This window comes from Pipra filicauda, unplaced genomic scaffold, assembly GCF_003945595.2.
Source record: "Pipra filicauda isolate LSUMZ 115617 unplaced genomic scaffold, ASM394559v2 scaffold35_size7292922_pilon, whole genome shotgun sequence".
In the NCBI taxonomy this organism is placed as follows: Eukaryota; Metazoa; Chordata; class Aves; order Passeriformes; family Pipridae; genus Pipra; species Pipra filicauda.
Window position 1 is genome coordinate 5,267,618 of NW_024104487.1, and position 18,304 is coordinate 5,285,921.

The window sequence follows — 18,304 nt, forward strand, 5'->3', positions numbered from 1 at the left end:
TTTCTTTTCTGTAAAATTCAAATTATGGTCTTTACTTTCCTCAACATCTCTGTATCTGAAATACTGAAATATTGTTTTCTCTAAGCTAGGCAAAGCTAGACCTTCCCAGCATATCTGTTCTGGATACCATACCACTTCCGACCACCTTCTCACTGTTTCTCTCGTGGGACCTGTAAGTGTTCACTCTCATGTGTAAGATCCTTGGCAGCTGCACTGCTGTCACCATTGCTAGCAGTATATACAGGCTGACTCCTTCTTGACTGACCCATGATGACACTTTTCATAGCACCAGTTGGCACATTTTTCATACAGATATCTCCATCCCTTTTTCATACCTTGTCAGAATCCTAGAATCATATAACAGTTGGAGTTGGAAGGAACCTCTTAAAGGTCATCTAGTCCAACCTCCCTGCAATAAACAGGGACGTCTTCAACTACATCAGGTTGCTCAGATGCCCATCCACCTCAGTACTGAGAAATATCAGGATCCCAGGCTTAAGTTATAATCTTTAAATTTTTCATTTTTTTTTTTTTGCATTCATACCAACAAAACCTGACAACTGATTAGCCGCTCATATTTGCTGATTGCCATCCTTTCCAGAGGCCAATTGTTCCTCAATGATTTCTGATAGTCTCTCTGGTCTGTTTTGAATCCTTATATGATCCTCTGTATGAAGTTTAGCCTAAATGATCTCTTGAGGGTGAATAGTCTTTTATTTTGTTCTGTTTTGCTTACCATTGTGTGAAGCAATGTGTTTGCCAAGACTTTGATACAGTTTCACAGACGGGACAGTAGCAAACCCAGAAATAATCTTTATGTGTTAAAAATATTCTTAGTTGATGATTCAGTCATACAGACAGTTTCTTCCATCTAAAAAAACTCAAGTATTGTGGTAAATCACTGGACTGATAATGCAGGTATTGTGAATAGGAATAGCAAGGAACAGCTTGCTTTGGAAGTCAAATTATTTTCTGAAAATCCACATTTAGTGTCTAATAATGCCTTGGTGTAAGGTTTTTTCCTGATATTATCTGGATTTAATAGTTGAATTTTGTGTAATATTTGTAGAAAGAAGAGTATCAGAGGCATATCTAGGTCTTTTGGGCCAAAGTAGTTTTCAGTCTAAGACAACAGCCTCCAATTCTGCAGTTCTGCATTGGACAGCTAATGCAACACGCTTATAAGCTCTGCTAAGGATACCAGATGGTCACTGAATTTTTCCCCTCCCTAGTTTAAAAAAGTACTGACTTGCCAGATCCTTTCTACTTAACTTGATTCTGGTTTTGCACTGATCGTTTTCAACAACTTTATACTCAACCAATACCTTCCTAGGAACTTATCAATGACAAATGCAAGTCCTTCACCTGGGACGGAATAACCCAAATCACTGGTACAGGCTAGACACTGAACTGCTGGGCAGCAAGCAGCTCTGCAGAAGATCTAGGATTTTTGGTAGGAAGCAAGTTAACATATAACAGCAGTGCCTTGAAGCTGCATTGGCAAGGATGGCCACTGGGAAGAGAGGAGTGATTATTTTCCATTCTGAACACAGGGAGCCGAGATGTTGGATTTTCTGTCCTGTTGTGGAGGCACCTGAAAATAAGAGATTAACAAATTTGGGGAAATTCAGTAGGGGCCCAGTAAGGTGATTAGAGGATTGGAATATATGGTGTATAAGAAGAAGCAAAAGGACCTGGTGTTGTTTAGCTTGGAGGAAGGATGTCTAGGAGGGGAATCTGTCTGTACTATTTGGTGAAGTAATTGAGGGAAGCTACAATGAAGGTGTGCAAGAGGTCGGAATTTATACCAGGGATCATCTGGTATAATGAAGGAAGTTCACAATGTGGTGGTCAGCCACTGGGAGATATTGCAATGTAATCTTGTTCTGAAGGTAACCCTGCTTTTAGAAGAGGTCAGACTAGAGCTCTCCAAACGTCCCTCCCAGCCCAAGCTTTTCTGACTTCATAAACCAAAAAATAGCTGTCTGCAAATATATAACACTTCTGCTATCCTATAACTAAAATGGATGCTGCAAATGTTACACCTGAGTAAACTTCTAAAGGAAAGGAATATTCTGAATTAATGGGTACACAGGCTTGCTGTTTCAAACACAGATTGGAGTCCAAATTCATTTAGGCAAAATCATATAGCTGTTCTCTTCAATATCTTCAAAAATGACTTGGATGCAGGACTGGGAGGAACACTAAGCAAGTTTGCAGACAATACAAAACTGGGAGGAGCTGTTGATTCCCTCAAAGGCAGGGAGGCCCTGCAGAGAGGGGATCTGGAGGCCTGGACTGGACAATCATCAACCATATGAATTTCAAAAAGGGAAAGAGATGGATTCTGCCCCTGGGCCGGAGCAAGCTTGGATATATGTAAAACTGGGGAATGAAAGGCTGGAAAGCGGTGCTGCAGAAAGGGACTTGGGGGTCCTGGCTAATGGCAATATTATGAGTCAGCAGTGACCAAAACTGCCACAATATTCAAGGTGAGGCAGGCCCAGTGCAGAGCAGAGTGGGACAATCCCCTCTCTTGAGTGGCTCGTGATGCTTTGCCAGATGCCCCCCAGGACACAGTTGGCCCTCCTGGCTGCCACGGCACTACTGATTCATATTCAACTTCCATATCCCTTTCCAAGGGGCTGTTCTCCAGCCTCTCATACCTTTTATTTTCACAGAAAATTTAAGTTAAATAGTTACGTGCTTGTAGTTATCTTCAAATCTCTGTCTTAGAGATTAATTGTGCCTAAAATAGTTAAAAATCTTTGGGCTGCTATTTTGCTTATTATGAGTTATTTTATATCTCTGCCTATCCACCTCACAGATCAGCAATTTTACCATTTATGTCACACAAATTAGTAGTCTTACAAAAATGGCAAAAAGAAGAAAATGCCTCCCAAAGGAAAAGCCTGAGGGCTATGTTGATTTCACACATTTAATTTGGCTGTCGCTTTCACTTTTTCCTCTCTGTATCAACTGCCTAGGGATCTCTGACTGACAATACATCACTTCTTAAATCAATATGTCAAATGGAGTTTTTTAACCAAACTGAACATTTAAAATATGGTGGTGCACTCTTTTCCAAGTCTCTGTTTGGTTAGTTCTGCAGCACAGTTTAGTTATAATCTGCAAGCTTTTGCATTTCTTGTGCATTTGTAGCTCTGAATTTTGTATCTTGCGTAAAATACTGAGCCATGAAACAAGACAATGCAGAAGTTCCTTGTCGAGAAGAAGAAATATTTCCACAAAGAAAGTGTTAATGAACTACATTAAGACATATAGCAAACATAATTTAATGGCTCTCCATCGCAGCTGAATAAATTTCTTCCTATTTCTTTCCCGCAGCGCCGAGGGTGTCGGGTGGGTGTGGAGAAGAGAGGAGTCGCGGGTGCATCGTCCCGGCGGGGAGGCGGGGCGGGAGATGGGTGGTGGTGCTGTCTGGCGCATGCCTCCGCTCTCCACGCGGTAATACGGAGTTACTGATAGAATAAATACATGAATACAACATGTGTAATTTTTTTAAATTCTTCATGCAAAACTTGTTTAGTAGCAGCTATAATGATGGTTAACAGTTTGTCCAGGATACTGTTATTTACTGACATCCATAATAGAGTCTTTTTTTTCATTTATTCCTATCCATTTTTCAGTGCTTTGTCAGCCCTATAGAGAATGGGAGGGCTTGATATGAGGGAAAATATAAGTGCAAGTTTTTGTAGTTTGACATGCTACAGAAGAACCTGACAGCAGCCTGGGAGGAGTTACTCACAGATTTGTTATGTGAGCAGAACTATGGATGACTTAGGGGAGTTCTGGCCATTTTTGTTTTCATTAAAGAATCTCAGATATTACCCCCAGACCAACTCTACTTACTAGTTACTCCACTTATTTACTGCTAGATGTGCACTTTCCTACTGCTAACTGGAAAATGTTGTTCATTGGCTCTGATAAACCTATGGCACATTTACCCAGCATCTATCAGTCTTTGTTCCAGCTAATGGAAACAAAACCTAGTGGTTTTGATGACACATTACTTATATTAAGTTATTCTAGCATTTCTTAACAAGTAAGCTTTTCTCATGATAAATATGTAATGGACAAAGTGTTTTCGAAGACTCACAGAAACCTGTTTAACAGACAGACTGATGTTTTGACTTCTTGAGAGGATTGTAGAAAGTTGGGAGAGTACTGTAATGTAGAAAAATCAAGCAAGTTGTGTAAAGTGACAGTGGCTGTACATCCATAGTATTAAAAAAGATCTGAATTCTCAACGATAAGTGAAGGTGGTCCATTTGAAAATTTCTTTATATCATGTTATCTGGACCTCTGTTTGCTTTATACTGATTAGCAGTGGAGAGTCTCATATGAATTCGAGGGAGTATGGGTGAATATAACCTATGTGATGTGTAATTCTGTTGTGGTGTGTATTGCTTTTGTCTGGCATTTGTCAGACCTGCTCATTTTCACAGAACACAAATATTTTCCTAATCCGCTAGAGTTCAGGGCAGTTTTCAAGGTTGGTTCTGAAGCTACCACTAGCAAGTCTTGTTAAATGGATATCATAAACCGATAGATGTAGTCATCTAAACAAGTTTCCATCTAGACATTATAACAGCGCCTCTTGGTACTATTGTAAATACATAATTAAAAAGCCTGTTTAGCTTCACCAGCACCTGCAGGTGTATTGGCACCACACAGAAGATTATTCTGTTCTGTTATTCTTAATTCTGACATTGGATTGTTCTGTCTGTTTCACTGACTCTAAATGGGAAAGCAGAAACATGGGATCAGTAGCAATGGAAGTTTCCTTTTTCACCTGCATGCAGCTGTGTAATAGGTGAGGTAGACTAGGTATCTTGTCAGGCGTGTTGGGAGATATGTGACTTTCATCACAACATGTGTGACTATCAATTTTTGTAACCAGTTCCTAAAGAAGTTAGGCCTAGTTCAGTGTCTCTTTCTGAAAGTAAGAGTTTTGGTTTGGGTTTGATTTTGTTTCTTTTATTTTTGTATGGTTTTGTTCTGATTTGGGTTTTTTTTAGTGTAATTTCTCTTCCCCTACCCTTTCACTTCACTGGAACAGTGGTAGTAACAGCCATTGTATGGATGAAACAAAATAAAAAGAACCTATTTCCTCCCATTTACAAGGAAAGAACTTTAACCAGTATTGGAATATAGTTACACAAAAGAGAGTTAATGGCTGATTAAACACTGAAGAAATAGTCAACTGTTAGCTTTAATATTGAATAGAAACCTTCACTAGAAGCATAGTTTTATTAATTAGATCTTCATATCAAGTGCTTTGATTTGCTAAGTTGGAGGCATCTCTTATAAATTTAAATCTGTATATGTTGGGATTTTTGTTTCAATTCAACATTAATTAAAAGTTAGTGATATTCATGGGCTGGGCCTTATTTAGAGTCAGAAGCAGGACTAATTGAATAAGAAATTAACATTCAGGCAATAAAACATGGCCAAAATGAACAGTTCTGATGTGTAATGAGATGATTAATGTAGATGACTGCATGGGCATTTTAAAGCTTTAGTGAAATATATTTTTAGGCTTTGAAATTTAATTAATCCTAGCTCATTGCCCAGTGCTTTGCACTGTTCAATCATATACAGCATTTATAATCATTCTGATTCTCAGGATTGCCATTGAAGTGCATTTCAAATTGCAGAGTTGCAGCAATTTCTGCCATGACAGGGTCAATTCAGAGATGGACAAAGTGTTCATTGAATTTAGCATCTAAATCTGAGAGCAGAAAAATCCAGAGGAACCTCTGCAGTTGCAATGGGATAAAATAGGAATTAGGGGGGTTAGGACAGCTTAACTAGGTGTGTTTTATCCAAAGGTTGCCTGTTAGGATTTTCTTGCTGATGCCAGAGGGAATTGTTGGATCAAAGGAAAAAAGTGTGAAAATAGTGTCTTCAGCGGTAACACTTAGGGAATCTGTCAAGAGCTTCATATCATCACCTGGGATTACCTGAGTATATGTTAATATCTGTGCTCTATATATTGTGTATTGGTAACTACCACCTTGTAAACTATTGTTTGTATGGGAAGAAAAATACCAAAAATTGTCTAGTTTTTACAGTTCCATGCTATTAAATTTGAACGCTGATTGATTATTTTTGTTGTGATTATCATGGAAACAGTGCTTTAGTTTTTTTCTCTGTAATGCATTGTGGATTTATCTAACCAAGCAATAGCTGTATGAAATAGCAGAGTGCTGCTATCTGCTGAAATAATGACTATTAGTATTCCATCTGTAAATTATTCCAATGAAGAAATGGAATAAATCTGATAATTTTTTTTATTCTGTTTTGGAATAAATAAAAATTATGCTAGCATCTGGTAGTAGATGACACTTTTTTAAAAGACTAGTTATTGACATGATAACATTTTTAAAGCAGAAGTGATGATGACAACGTACTGCTGCCTTATCAGAAAATACAGCTGTGAAGAAAATTCCTCATCCTAGCAAGTAATCTATTACCTGTCACAATCTCTGCAGCTACTGAGCTTCTTCTATTAATTTATTAATTTATCTGATTAGGATATAAGGATAAGCAGAAGCAGTTATTCCTTTTGTTATTACAGTGTTTCAGTTAAAATAGTATCTAAAAGATGTATGTTACCAATGAATGATATTCTGAAATCAGCACATCTGCTTGTGTAAATTTTAGATATATTGTAAGGTGAATGCTACTGGAAGTGTAAGGAGAGTTAACAGCATATGGAAACTGAGAGCTAGAAAATATTATGTTTTTCAAAATTAACAGATAATGTAAAGGTCTAGAGTTGTTCTGCACTAAATATATAAAGCAGAATTAGTCTCATTAGCCCAAAGAGAGGAAACATGGTGGCAAAATGCCATTTTTTTCCTGCTGGAGTTAAATTGAGCCTTACACCACAAACACCTCAGGTTGTAAATCTCACAACTGAGGTACAGGAAGCAAATTGAAATTAGGCATATGAGGCACATAAATTTAATACAAGCATGCCAGAGGAAACAAAAAAAATATCACTAATACTTGAATGAAATTTCTGTGAATGATTGTTGTGTGACCCATTGTCAGTCCTGTGGACAGTATTTCTTTTTAGCACTGGAAAAGCTTTGATCAAACCTTTCCAGCCATAAGTTTTCCTCTCTGGAATTTCCCTCAGGGTGGACTCACACTGCAATAGATTCCTGATTTGGAACTATATGCAACTATATGTTTTTCTGTGAAAAAAAAGAATAAGTGTTTTTGGGGCTTTTTTCTTTATTTCATGGAGAAGACAGAACTGGTCTCAATTCTTCTTTCCTTCCAAGAAAAAAAAAAAATTTCTTGGTTTGTCTTTGACGTTTAGAAGAGCACAGCAAGGTGATGGGTTTGGGTAGCCATGCCATGAGACCATTTTTATTTTAGTCTCAAGGTTAAATCAAAGCAAATAAATGGTAGGTATTTGTTGGTCTAAAATTTTTGTGGCCTAAAATTTTATATAGCCTAATTTTGTCTTGCATTGGGTGTTTTCTGCTTTCTAAATATGCCAGAAGACCCATTCACTTAGTTTCAGTTGCTTTCCAACTATCTCCAAGGCTCTATACTGACTTCAACATCTAATTCCCTTTTTGAGTTAGGTTCTCTGGAAAATTTGGACTTGATTCTTTTGAAAAGGAAAAAATATGGAACAAGCCCCCAGTTTTGTATTCTTTTTAATTTCCATTAAATGTGTTGTACTTTTTAAGGCTCTGTATTTGTTTTGTATTTGTGAGACTTCTCTTTAGAAGTATGGTACTTGGCTACCTCACAACAATTTTTCTTTTACTAAATCAGTCATCAAATTATACCTGTCACAATATTACAGACCTGTATTGTTTGAGTTGCCTGTGCTGCAGATAATGTTTTTCTCATTAACTTAAAGATTGTAAATAGGTTTGAATGAAGAACTCTTGAGTTACTTGCTCCTTCCTTTTCCTGTCTATGCTGGCCAACTGAATATGATGCTACTTTTGCTCAGCTTTGCTTTAAGTTCCATCTTCCTGATTTTCGTGTTCCTCTATTGTAGTTCAACAGTATTGTTTGAGAACAGGATCATTTTGTTTGAACACCAGATAGAGTTAACTTGATTTTTATTTTTGTGGAGCTTCTAGGTTGGTATCCGACCTAGAATGAATGTCATCTGGTGTTTTGTAGGCATGTTTGAAATTGGGACTTGGGTTTGATAGGGGTGTTTCTTGTTTGTTTGGGGTTTTTTTCCTGTTGATGGAGCAGAGGGGCTATTTCTTGTATTAGTTAAAATTGATTGATGTGAGCTATGAATTGTATAACATGTATTTTTTATAGCATTTACATTCAGAGAATATCCCTGATTTGTTTTCTTACGTAAATACTAAAACCCCAGAATTATATAAATTCTGTAATGAATAAATATTTTAAAATATTTGCTTTGAATTGAAATGATATGTTTTGTTTTCTTGCCTTCATGAAAATGCTAATGTTTTAGTATTGCTCAACATGTTTCAGAAGAGGAGATGAGATTGTCTTTATTTTTCTACTGATCTCATTGGAATGTGGTGTTTTCCTTTGTGTGAATTCATATCTTTCTCTAGCTATTACAGAGATAATGTCATTTTTTACTGACCGTGAAGGATATCCAGAATGTCTTGTGCACTAAGCAGCTAAAAAACTTTGCAAAAGAGAAATGATCTGTCATGTGGAGGCTTGTCACTTTGGAATTCTTACTATTAGAGAACTAAGCATGCAAGTTACTCAGGTGAAAGTCGCACTGCAAGACTCAAGAATCACTGCAGTGTGATAGACATTGTGCAAACTTTTATATCAAGACTGAAGTACTTCAGCATTCATTTTAAATTGAATACCTTTCAGGTATTTAAACAGATAAATCCTATTACTGTGTTTTCTAAAAGTAATTCTAATAATCCAAGTAGAACTTGACTGTTTGTAAATATATATTAAGCCAAAGAGCAAAAAGTTTCAAAACAAGTGTATGATTAGGCATCTGTGCTAAAGAGTATGAAATTTCATACTGAAGCCTGTCTGCAGCTGTCCTGAAGGTGAAAGCGGGAGGAATGGATTAGTCTGAAGAGTAGTAATAGAAAAAGAGCCTGATATGCTGTGCCATTTGGGGATTTGCATACATTGCATATAATTAGGCAAAAAGAGTCATTTAACATCTGAAGTTAAGACACAAAATGATTGCTGTGAGAAACAGCTAGCATTCAGATAAAGGAAATTCATGGCTTGAGAAGGCTGGAACAAGCAAAGACTCATGTACAATTTTAATTTCAGTTAATATGGTGGCTGTCACACACATTTGTTGGAAAACAGTACCTATCAACTTTTTCAGATGGCTGAACAACTGGTATTTTGCTTTAACCACTTAGATCTACACCTTAAAAATTTACCATTGCGTAAATATAGAGCTTACTGTTCCACTGCTTCAAGCACCATTTAGAGAAATGAAGAAATAGTTATTACAGAGGAATATTAGATTGTGGCAGTTCTTTATGTACAAATATCACAGTGGTAGTACATCTGAGGAGATGAATAGCATAATATAACAAATAAGAAGTGAAGATCTAATATGCTGAATATATAGATGGTTTTAAAGACATCCAATGGCAGGATCTGTAGAAAATTTGAGTCCTTCTGTCAATTCTGGAGTTATTATAGCTTTCTTATATTTGTTGTCTTAATGGAAAAGTATTTGCTTTAATTACCTCCTGTTACAAACAGTTAATTGGAGGTTATGTCCAACGTTTGCTGCATGGGTTGCGATTATTTTCAAAGTCTTTTCTGATCAAAGAAACTATTAATGGATTATAATTAAGTATAGGTCTGAAAGATTATCATCTTTAAAGTCCAAATATACTGTTTATCAGTGTTAAAATAAAGACAAATTTGGATATTCTTATTCTTATGTTCATTATGCTACTTATAAGCATTGGAGTCCTTCACTATGGATTGTTATATTCTAAACAATAGCGTATGGGAAGATCCTAATACAAGTAAATAAAACACTGATTACAATATAATTCTTATGAAAGGTGTTTTTCTCCTCATGGAGCTGGCTTAGGACCATGTTTATAATAGTGTTTTCCAAAATATAAGCGGTATTTTAATCTTATTTTTAAAGTATTTTTTGTAATGAGATTACTCTTTCCAGCTGTATGAAATACATTTCTCATTCAGACAAATGACCTGAACAATGCAACAAGTAAAAAAACACTTCATGCTACTTGCGCTAACGCAAAAAAACCACCACCAGTGAATTCCACAGCCTCTGAGTCTCTCTGTTGCAAGGAAGCCTGACTTTACTTTCATTGCAGTATTTTTTCCTGGTGAAGTATACTTACAAACTAATTTCTTAGAAGGTTATGTCTATCATTTAGATACCAGGCTATGAATTACAAGAGATATCAGCAAGTAATGAAGTTATGGCAGCACAAAGAGTAAAACACTGTTTAACTGAACCTCAGTGACTGATCATGGATGTATTGTTATGTTATTGTTTAGATTGTCCATAACTACCATTTTAATACTTAATGACTTCTTGGTCAGCTGCTTTGTAAGGCTAAACTGCTGCTAGCAGTCTGAAAGATGCTGTGTGCACATCCATTTAAAAAATACTCAACCACCTAGTAGCCTAAGTGTGTGCATAGTGGAAAACAATTCCAAACTCACATTCCCTCATCTGAAGAGGATGCAAGCATACATTCTGTACATGTGTGCAATGGGGCAAAATTGGTGAAGTATGTAGAATTTCTGCTGTGGAGAGAAAATACAGGTTGTTAAAACCTTGCAAAAGAACAATAGAAGAGAATATCTTAGCATGGCATAAGTTTCTTTTCAGCTGCCATTTGCAGTGCTCTTCCATTCTCAGTGCTTTTCCATCAGTTAACACAGTTTTAGATTACCCGTTACCTTGTGGAAAAAATCAAAGACATATGTTACAGATATCATTAGAAGTCTTTGTATTTTGAAATAAATTTTATTTTTTAAGAGTATGTTCTAACATCAGGCTGGATGTCAAATCACTGTGTCTCTTGTGCTGAATTAGCTAATTTCTTTAGAGGCACAAGTGTGCTGTACCAAAAAGAAAAAAGAAAAGCAACCAGTCTTGTGTCCAGTAGTAGCTGCTCAGAAAGGGAGTACTACCCTCAGGATGACATGTTAGGTGGAATTTTATATACATATACTTACACCCATACAATAAATTTTTTTTGTGATCAGTGTTTAAAGACAAATAGAAAAGGGAGCAAGGTCTGACCAACAACAGGGTATTTAATTTTTATATATGTGAATTTATGCAAAATATAATATGTGATTTATGAAAGGTGTACAAAAAATTTAGTGTTATTCTCAAGAGATTTATGTTCTGACCAGTGGAAAGCATAATAAACAAGAGCTGCAAAGGTTGGAAAGGATGAGCTTATGATAATTAATGATAATAAAGCGATAATCTGATCTCATTGGTTATTTGCATTTGTTGTGTGGTTGTTCAGGCCGGAAGCCCCGCACCATGCATGGGGAGCCCCGGGCTTGCCCGGAAGCCCCGCGCCACGCACGCGGAGCCCTGGGTGTGGTACGGCCCCTGGGCGCGGCCGCGGCGGGAGAAAGGAGAGAGAGGGGGAGCCTTGCCAGCAGGTACTGCACCCCCGTGGAAGAGGAGAGGGGAGCTTTGGAGCACACAGAGGTTTGCCATTCCAGGTTTGGGGGGGGTGGGGGGGGGGGGAAGGAGAGGGGAGAGCAGGACAATCCTGTATGAAATGTCGCAGGTGAGCAGTGCACCTGAAGATATGTGGTAACACAGTGGGGGAAGGATAAGGTCAGGGTGGATAATGGGTTCTTTTAGAGTGATGGGGGTCCTGGCCAGGCTGGGGCCTTGAAAGGCACCCCAGCCTTGGATGGGTACGGGGGCCAGAACGGTTGGTTTATTTGTTTGTCTGTCTGGTTTTTGTTCTCCTGTGGCTACTGCCCAGGTTCGGCATGTTCTAGATATATTTGCTTTGCTCTGTTACATCCTGAAAGGGTGGACAGGACAAAGGGTTGTTCCTGGGTATTTCCTTGAGATTGTATGTAGATAGGTGATAGTAAAGTAGGAAATGACAGACTTGCCCAAATCATTCAAATAGCAACGTAGCCTGTGTACCCCTATGTCGTTGCGAGCTATGCTGGCGATGGTACATGCCTTCGGTAAGGTCGCCTATGCCAGACAGGTCAAAACCATAGGGCCAGATACAACACATTCTTGGGCAGGATGAGCTCATTAGCCTTCTGGCAGTCATCCTAGGAGAAGGACAACTCTCATCCCAAACCTGGGCAGATGGAGCTCGCTTAGCCCTGTAACGCCATCCATCTAAGAGAGGGGCCTAGAAAAGGTGGCGTAAACAAAGCTCATCTCCACCTTCACCCGGTTGGTTAACCACAGGCCAACGGGCATCTTCTTCCAATGCGGTCGCACAAAGATCAAGAGACAAAAGCATACACCTGCCTCCAAAGGTGTACCCAAATTAACTCTAGCATGTTGGAATATCAGATCCATGCTCGATTCTGCGGATAGCAGATGTCCTGAGCATCGTTCTGCCCTAATTGCCCATGAGCTGACTCGTCTCAACATCAACATTGCCGCTCTCAGTGAAGTTCGCCTTCAAGAGGAAGGCAGCCTCAGAGAACATGGTGCTGGTTACACACTCTTTTGGTCACGTAAGCCCAGAACTGAAAAACATCTCTCAGGAGTCGGCTTCATGATCAAAAACTCTGTTGTTCCTAAACTCGAAAATCTGCCAACAGGTCATTCTGATCGCATTATCTCCCTACGCCTTCCACTGTGCAACAAGCAACACGTTGTCCTCTTTAGTATATATGCCCCAACTCTCCAAACTGACCCTGCCGAAAAAGATAAATTTTATGCTGACCTGCACCGCCTTACCCAAAAGGTGCCTGCAGATGATAAGATCATTATCCTTGGTGATTTCAACGCCAGAGTAGGTAAGAATTTTGAAGCATGGAGAGGAATATTAGGCAAGCATGGTGTTGGAAACTGCAACGATAATGGTCGACTTCTGCTAGAATTTTGTGCAGAGCAACAGCTCACCATCACTGATACTATCTTTCAGCAGAAAGATAGTCTGAAGACAACCTGGATGCACCCCAGATCTAAGCATTGGCACCTCATTGATTATGTCTTGGTGTGACGGAGAGATGTCCGCGATGTCCACCATACCCGCATGATGTCCAGCGCAGAATGCCAAACAGACCATTGGCTTGTGCACTGTAAACTCAACTTCAATCTCAGATTGAAACCTAAAAGGGGAAGTATCCCAAGGAGAAGACTCCAAGTTAATGATCTCTAACAGTAACGATCTAACAGTAAGAGACAGATTCCAGGCAAACCTTCAAACTAGGCTCGAAAACCATTCCACAAATTCTGCAGATTCCTCTCCTGAAACAATTTGGCACCATATTAAAAACACCATCCTGCAATCCTCTGAAGAATCCTTAGGGTTCTCCCTCAAGAAGAACAAGGACTGGTTTGATGAAAACAACCAAGAGATCCAGGAACTGTTGAGGAAGAAGAGAAGCACCCACCAAGCACACCTTGCACTGCCAGTGTGGTTTCAGAGCCAACAGGAGCACCACAGACATGGTATTTGTTCTCAGACAACTGAAAGGGAAGTGTAGGGAACAGAACAAGGGTCTCTATGTAACCTTTGTTGACCTCACCAAGGCTTTTGATACTGTGAACAGAAAAGGTCTGTGGCAGATTTTGGAACGTTTAGGTTGTCCCCCCAAGTTCCACCATCTATAACGCTGCTGATGCTTTTGAGAACGCACGCAGGATCACCCTTGAGGAGAAAAGACAACGCAGAAAGAATCATACCTTGCAGAGGACACCATCTAAGGAGTTTTTCTGCTGTACCTTTTGCGACTGATCATGCCTATCTTGTATTGGCCTTTTTAGCCACCAACGTGCTTGCAACAAACGTGGGTAGATCCCTTCCCAAATCTTCATTCGTGAAGCTTAGCCATGATGTGGTTGTTCAGCTGTTTTAACTGTTCATAGTTCTCCTTTGCGTTTGTCACTTTTATGACTTCTTGTGAATATTGCTGCAGGGGAAAAAGGTCTTAAAGAATGATTTGAAACGGGGCTTCCTTTACAGGCTGCAGAGAGGGTTTAAACTAAAATTTACGGGGGAGGGGAACCTCAATCTATCCCGCTCCTAACAATTTGATGCCGGTGCTAACAAGAGATGCCCAGAGTTTGGAAAAGGTTCAGAAGCCATCAGGTTTAGATAAGGAAGAAATTCTTCACTATGAGTGTAGTGAGGCACTGGAAGAGGTTGACCAGAGAGGTTGTGGATGCCCCATCCCTGGGAATGTTCAAGGCCAGGTTGGATGGGACTCTGAGCAATCTGGTCTTATGGAAGTCGCCTGTGCCCATGATGGGGATGGTGGAACAAGATGAGCTTTATGGTCCCTTCCAACTCAAACCATTCTATGATGCTATGATGTTCTGTATAAAGAAAGACAGAAAATATGAAAAAGAAAAAGGGCAGGAAAAAGCATTGAAGTAAGTGTCATTGGTAGCTACAGTAGGTTCAGGATGGAAGAGATACAGATCTTTGGTCAGGGAGATGGATTGCGCAGGGTCTGCAAGGCAATTAGAAAAAAATTCAAAGTTAATATAATGGGAAAGAATAAGTTAATGCTGCAGCTCAGAGAGCAGCCTATTTATAGCAGTTTATTGACAGGATGAGAATATTATTTTTAGCAACATCTTTTGAATACTCTTTAGGAGAATTACACCAACGTAAGAGTCCAAAGCACAGTAAAATGACCAAAGGATTTGTCATCTAAAAGGAAGGTTAATGTTTTTAAACTCTCAGGACTTGGAAACATTTTTTCTTTCATCATTCATAGTGTTTTGATATTTCTGTGCATTACAAGGAAAGAAATTACTTGGTAAAATTTAGATTATTTGCATAAAAATATTTCAAAGTTATGTATATTGTCCTAGTTAGAACAGCTGGGACCAGTTCATCATTATGGGTGTAACCCAAAACTGTGTATTCTATAGCCTTCCATGCCATTTCCCAGAAACTGTTATCAGTGAACCATTTACACCGTCTGCCCATAGAGCCTGACTCCTCAGGCTATAAACTGGGTGTTAAGAGGCCTGCGAGATAGGAGGGTGCTCTTGTCCTCACACCCATTATGGAACTCCCCGCCCTGAGGGAGGTACTGGGCATTCCTACCTGAACTGGAGGATATATAATCTTGGAGTCTTGGGACTTTTTTAAGCACTTGTGGGATCCAGAGGAAGACTGCAGACCACCACTCTCAACCAGACTGCAACCACCACCATAGGCCGGACTGCAATCACCACTTTTGACCAGACTGCAACAGCACTCTCACCAACAGGTTTTTTCCCCTCTCCCTTTACTCTGGACTCAGGGGGCCCAACAAACACCACTGTGTTCATGCCCCAGGGTGCTGGGTTATACATCTGGGTTTTGTGGGTTAAAACCAACTGTTTGTCTGTATAATCGTACTTATTGCATTATTTTATTAAATTGTTATTCTGATTTATAATCTCTCTTTTGGATTGAGTTCATTTTACCCTGCTGGTTTACCTTTAAACCAGCACAATATAAAGAAATATTTCATTGGCTTTCTCTATTTCTTATATTAGAGTGATGATTGGAAAAGCCCAATGACATTTATATATGAAAGAATATAAGGAATTTCACTTAAAGAGTAAAAATCAGCCATTTTCTTTGCTTTTTTGAAATTGGTCTGCTGGCAATGCAGCTGTTTAACTATATTTTTTTTATGTTCTTTGAACTGCTACTGACAACAGGATCTTGTGGGATGGAGTTTCCAAACTGCTAATAAGCAGTGATCCACCTGCAGCATGGTACAGTAACCTTGACCTCAGGAGAGATCTTAAAGCAGTTGAGTGAATATGCTACCTGAGTCATCAGCCTTTTTCTTTTTAGGACTAGTAAATGCATGAGCTGTGTGCATTCTCATGAAAATCTCAACTAGTGAAATAAAAATTTCTGATCAGAATGGAGGAACTACTTGATAAATATCTGCTCCTAAACGCCTCTAAAACAAAAAAATTATTGTAATATCTGTGTCCTTCCTGAGCTAAAGGAAAAGTAAACAGAGATATCTTAGTAATTCTGCAGATTTTGGATTTACCCACATTCTCATCAGCATTCTTTGGTGAAAGACTGAGAACCCAGCAACACCCAGAAAATGTCCATTGACAGAAGTTATTTTGAGAAGAGACTTAGCTGTTGTTCTTAAGGAGTTTGCTGCTTTCGCAATTCTCTTGTGATGAGCAGCAATGGATCTGTTCTCCTGTGCTGAGGTTAGATGGAGCTTTGAACAATCTGGTCCAGTGGAAGGTGTCTTTACCCACGGGAGAGGAATAGAAACTGGATGATCTTTGAGAAACCTTTTAACCTAAGCAATTCTATGATTCTATGATCTTGCTAATATACATTTAACATGTGTGTTTTATCAAATAGTTTTAAATTATGTCTCATAAGGAAGGAGCAGTGAAAACTACTTGTACAAAACACAAGGGGAAACAGGGACAATTTGGGGTGCATGAGGCTTCGCAGATGCCAGCACTTCAGATGTTATCATCTGGAATTCCAAGCATGGAAATACTGATGATTAACCTCTACATTAATAAGTCTTTAACCAAGTCTAGGTATTTAAATGTTTTATTTCAGCTTCCTTTCCCATCCAACCACCTTCTTCAGGGCAGAGCTGATCCTTTGGAAGGCCAGAATTTTAGACAACAGCAATTAAAGTTCAGCAGAGATGCTGGAGAATTTGTCCATTCTTGAGACTTATCAAAAGGAGACACAAAGCAAGGATTGCTAGTATTTTAAGTGCTTCCAGCACCTTTATAGTTAATGTCTGCTCTCTAGTAGATGTATAAGATGGTAGCAATATGCTAGGTGTATAAAACCCAACCTGGGAAGTTCAATAAGAAAGTAGACAAAAAAAGAATTACATATATCAAACAAATTTGATGGTGCTATCGAAAATTTGGCAATTGTTTTTCTCTTCTGACAGCCTGCTCAATGTGTTGTGTATCTTTGTCAAGTGTTCCACTGGAAGTTTGTCCTTGAAAAGGAAATAATGTACAATATGCTATAATGTGAATGGTCAAAATGTTAAATATTTCAACTTATCTTTCTGTGAGAAAGTACTTCATGTGGAAAACATCATTAATGTTAAAAAAAAAATCTCAAAATTATTTTTACATATGTCATTTTAATATATATAGCTAAACTGTAATGTACTTGTTCAAAATTCTTTGGGGGGAAAACACAACAGAAAAACCCAAAATAATGAATCAAGAACAGTAGAGTGCTTTTGCTTATAAAGGACATTGCCTTTTTAAATAAAGTAATACCCTGAAGAAGGAGTGAGAAAAAGACTGTCAAGCTGGACGTTTTCAGTTCTGTAGATCTCAAGTGGAGAGTGTGTTTCACAATCAGCTTTCTTTAGATTTAGACATATTACTCCTAATGATTAATCTCCTACAAGACTGCTTATTTTCTGGAATTTCTATGCAGTGAGAAAGGATAAAATAATTTGTATTTTTTTTTTCATAAATACAGAAGATTAACTGGTTTTGGTGTCATCAATTGTGGTCAAGTTATGATGCTCACAAAATAATATCTTTTTTTTGTGTATTACAGGTAGCATAGTGTACCTTGGGATGATGGTGGGGGCATTCTTCTGGGGAGGCTTGGCAGACAAGGTGGGAAGGAGACAGTCACTCCTGATATGTATGTCTGTCAATGGATTCTTTGCCTTCCTTTCATCATTTGTCCAGGGCTATGGCTTCTTCCTCTTCTGTCGCTTGTTTTCTGGATTTGGGTAAGCTACTCTGGTTCTGTTCATTTCCACAATTCCAAGTGTTAATAAAACTTTCCTGTTTGCAAAAGTACATTATTTAATGTATAAATACAGTCTGTATCAGGGGTGAGAGAATTAAACAACTACTGTGTTGCTACTACACTGCTAAATCACAACTGGAAGGGGAAGAATAATGATTTTAGGGGAAAGACACAGACTGAAAACTGTGAGTTTAGGTTTGTTCTTTTTTTGCAAAGGTTTTGCTTTGTAAATTTGATCAACTTGCTTAACTCTTTTATGCCTCAGCTTCTCTACATACAGTATCTTTTTCAGTCAGCAAAATAATACCCTTCCCACAGGTGTACTCTAAGATTTTAGTAATATTCATGAAATTTCTAAT

At 38.5% G+C, this 18,304-nt stretch overlaps 1 protein-coding gene across 1 annotated transcript in view; it reads left to right on the forward strand.

Annotated features, from left to right (window-relative positions):
• Positions 1-18,304, forward strand: part of SV2C (synaptic vesicle glycoprotein 2C) — a 114,208-nt gene that overhangs the window by 32,271 nt on the left and 63,633 nt on the right. Inside the window, exon 3 of the mRNA XM_027709971.2 lies at positions 17,745-17,925. Coding sequence (XP_027565772.1) covers positions 17,745-17,925 — 181 coding nt within the window. The remainder of the gene's footprint in view (positions 1-17,744; positions 17,926-18,304) is intronic.